This window comes from Saprolegnia diclina (genome assembly GCF_000281045.1).
Source record: "Saprolegnia diclina VS20 unplaced genomic scaffold supercont1.54, whole genome shotgun sequence".
NCBI lineage: Eukaryota > Oomycota > Saprolegniomycetes > Saprolegniales > Saprolegniaceae > Saprolegnia > Saprolegnia diclina.
The window spans coordinates 305,212-309,057 of record NW_008246121.1 but is presented as its reverse complement, the minus strand read 5'-3'; the positions used below and the strand labels follow the sequence as shown (position 1 = coordinate 309,057).

Genomic DNA, 3,846 nt, shown 5'->3' with positions numbered 1-3,846 from the left:
TAGGTGGTCGTCATACCTTACTCGATGTTTGTTGACATGGCGCGCCGACCGACAGCCGGGTTTCACAACATTTCATAGTAAAGTGCAGAATTGCAAGAGTACATAATCCAACTGCGGACTCTTGTCGTACTACCTTGTGACGACAGCAGTCTGATACGTTAACATTTCGAGCTACGAAGTTTGAGCGCTGTCGTCGTTTCGGGCACAAGCTGCGTCGACTCGATCAAGGACATCTCGACGGTGTTGGTCGACCAGCCGACACGGACCAAGCAGGTGTTGTTGGTGTCAACCTCAAGGTCAATTCGTCGTTGCAGATCGAGCAGCTCGTTGGTTGAGAGCTCCTTGCTTGGCACACGGGCATCCGCGATGACAAGTCGATCGCCACACAACGCCAGCGACGCGATACGGTCGATGCGACGTCCGTGGTCGCGGTCGATCCATGAAAGCTGCGGCATCTCGGTCACGTCTGATGCTGTCATCTGCAGTGGCTTGGCGAGGAGCACTGCGTCGAGTGGGATCCCAAAGACATTTTGAATTTCGAGCAAAAGCAGGTCCATCCAGTGCGAGCCAGGCGACAGCGTCGGAAACACTAGCTCCATCTCGCGGCCAAATGTGAGATGCGCTCGGTCAAAGAGCACGGCCGAGAAAAGCGTGTGGGCGGCGCCAAGCGTCTCGGGCGACTCTAGTATCTGGACGGCAAACGACCGGTTCTCGTACAGTGATATCGGTGAGGCGTCACCAAGTGTGCCATCGTCGGACAAGACGTGCTGGAGGCGGCGGGAAGAAACGTCGCGGAGCCGAAGGTGCTCGGCGCTAGGGTGTGTGCGCTGAAGCACGGTGAGGATGCTGGTCTTCATCTCGCTCACAAGCATCGTAGCTGAGACGACGAGTGTAGCGCAGAATACAAGCTCGTCGACGCGGTTCAACGGCAGCAGCACGACCGACGACGTCGTCGTCTCGATGCGGTTGAGCGTGTGGAGCTGGATGTTGACTCTAAACTCACCAGCACGCAGCGGAGCCCCGAGCTCGACCCACACCGTCGATTGGTTCAAGAGGCTCAAGTTCTTGAACGCCATATCGAGGTGCTTCAGCTCGCCTCCATTCTCCTTTGCGCGACGCAGCTTGAAGGTCTCGGGTCGCAGCTCGAAAAACGTGCAGAGTTGATCCTTGAGCTCCTGAAGCGGTTGTCGGCGGTCGACGGTGAACGACCAGCTCATCGTGTCACCTTCGACGGTTTTGGCGCGCAGGAGCGTTGGCTCCTTCGTCTTGACTTGAAGGGTGATCGAATGGGCGCGGGCTACAAAGAGCTCCTTGGCAAGCGACGGCGATGACGCCAGATCGTCGACGGCTTCGACGTAGATGCTGTAGCCATCACGAAACATCAAATTGCCGCAAAGCGTCTGCTGCAGCGTCGTCTCGTCGTTGGTCGGGTTGAGAACTGTCGTCGAAATGGACCAGTAGCCCGACGTGCGCATCGTCAGCAGCCGCATTTGGTTGCGGTCCATCTTGAGCTTGGCGCTGAGCAGCGAGAGCAAGTCGACGAGTCGCGCGTCACCTGGGATCTGCACAAGCTTGGGCGGCTCTGTAAAGTGCTCGGGTATCGCATCCGTTGATGGGACGTACTGACGAATGCGCAGTGTCAATGCCGTCGGGTCATATACCGTCCACGCTTGATTGGTGATCGGTCGGACCTCGAGATACAAGCTGCATACCGAGTCGATCGACAGCTCGACCAGCAAGCAGTGTTCGCGTTCGTTGTACGTCTCCCGCGGCAACGCCATGTACTCAGAGTAGGCCCGCAGCCGAGCACAGTCGATCGAGATATGTAGCTCAAAAAGCGCGACGGCCTCAGCCGTCACGTCGGCGAGCGTAGCGTTCTTCGAGACGTGTATCATTTTGTGACTGTTGTCGTAGAAGATCTTGAGCTCGAGCAAGTTTGCGAGGTCGGCCTTTCTCTTGACCTCTGCGATGCGGCGGGCGTCCCGCGCCATCTCTTCGCGTTGCATCTCGGCGTGCACAAGGTCGACGAGCCAAGAGGGGACCTCGGCAGGACACTGGATCTTGCGAGAGGCGTCGACCTGGCGGTACTGCAGCAGGTAGGCACACGGTGCGCGCGTTGCCTCGTAGTAGCCGGGGTCAGGGGATTGAAGGCCATACGCAGTGCGCAATTGAGCCTCGGAAATGGCCGAGACAGAGACGTCGTTGAAGCAGAGCCAGCGACGGTCGTCGTCCAGTGACTGGATGTACGCGACGTAGTGACCGGCGTCCGCAGAGCCCGAGTGCACGAGCACCGAGACGATCTCGTAGACGAAATGGCCTTGGGCCATCATGGTGCTCACGTCAAAGTCCGGGTCCCACGTGTCTTTTGTTTCTGCTTCTTGTGCGGTCGTGGAAGGAATCGTGGGATCGCTGGACGTTGAGGGATGATGCGGGTTCATGTCGAGGTACTTGGGAAACGACACACAGCTCGTAAGCTTCGATGTGCCATGGTCCCACGCAAAGCGCTTGAGTTGGAGCGTGATAATAGGGGGGAGTTGCGCCAGCGACAGCTGCTTGATGGCGTTTTGCTTGGTGCCGCAGAGGTCGCAGATCCTTTGGTTGTCCTCGACGAGACGCTCGGGTGCGAGGAAGGTCGCGATGGCCTCTTCGACGCTTGTCGGTGTGGATGGAACACCGAGTGAGAGATCGAGAAAGCTGTCGAGGTGGCTGCTCTCGTGGCCACACGTCACGCATTGCACAGAGTCTTTGAGCGTACCTAGTCATATTGTGTGAGGTAATATGAAATTGAGAGAGATGTTGCGACCTTGGTAGAGGTCTTTAACGAGGCTCTTGTCCGGCACGCCTTGAAGAGAGGCGTCGAGCGCATCCAAGAATACGTGGTACAGCTCGTGCACGTCGTGTTGCTGCAGAGCGTCCGTTGACGTCCAGCCAAAGCTACGCGTGAGCGAGGTCGTATCGATGGCCTTGCGGTCGGCTCGTAGTTGGAGCCGCGCAAAGAGGAGCTGGAGTTCCCTCAAAATTCCGTCTTGGTTCGCTGAGGATGTCGACTGGTACAGCCGCGTGCGCAGCTCGGGCGTCAGGAAGAGCGTTTGGAGCAGGCTGTTGAGGTAGCAGGTCGCGCCGGTGCTGCGCAGGCCGCGGTACCTCGAAGCTGGCGTCATGATCGGCGCTGGCTGCAATGCGCTCATGCCGGCGTCGTCTTGCGACTTTGTCATGACGTGACAAGCGTCGGTGGTCATGGGCTCGGACTTGGTGACTGCGCTGGTTGTTGGCGCGACCACCTGGCAGAACGTGAATGATGGTCGATGTCAATTGCATTCTATTTTTGTGCTAAGCATACAAATATCAAGATGCTATTTACGTGCAGGAGATTGGCAAGAGTGTTGCTCTTTTGTCCGGATAACGTTTGACCACCGTTGCTTGCGAACATTGGATGTTGCGAGCTGCGGCTGGGAGTGGTTCTTGGACAGTACTACTGCAACAATATTGACAGTGTTGCCACTGTATATATACACTGCACAACAGACTTTGACCAAAGAAGCCTCCAACCAGGTCGAGACGAGGGGCGCTATGGCTGGACGCAGCGGCACGAGATCGGTTTAGAGTACTAGTAGACCACACGCAGCTCACGAGTAAGTACCCACACCGTCGACAACTGGGTAGATATTGCAATGACGTGCTTGCGTCTTCCGTGTCATATTACACTATCGCTAACGACGCTCGGTTGGCACAGACCGATTATACAATAATGTAGTACAAAACTGCAGAATCAAAAGTGTGGCCTACGCTATGCACTTGCATGCTAGTCTAGCTCGACACCTTCGTTTTGAGCAAACTCGCAATACG

General features: G+C 56.7%; 1 protein-coding gene across 1 annotated transcript; it reads right to left on the bottom strand.

Annotated features, from left to right (window-relative positions):
* Positions 1–75: 75 nt before the first annotated feature.
* Positions 76–3,282, bottom strand: SDRG_12990 (hypothetical protein). The gene is made up of 2 exons (XM_008619073.1): positions 2,804–3,282; positions 76–2,755 (listed from the first exon to the last, which is right to left on the bottom strand). Exons 1-2 carry the CDS (start codon positions 3,237–3,239, stop codon positions 159–161), a joined length of 3,033 nt encoding a protein of 1,010 aa, XP_008617295.1. The 5' UTR covers positions 3,240–3,282; the 3' UTR covers positions 76–158.
* Positions 3,283–3,846: the final 564 nt, after the last annotated feature.

Excerpts from the sequence above, each read along its gene's own strand:
- SDRG_12990 (XM_008619073.1), bottom strand. The coding sequence starts at position 3,239 with ATGACCACCGACGCTTGTCACGTCATGACAAAGTCGCAAGACGACGCC. Across the intron at positions 2,756-2,803 it reads CGTTAAAGACCTCTACCAAG|GTACGCTCAAAGACTCTGTG; the intron begins GTCGCAACATCT and ends CAATATGACTAG.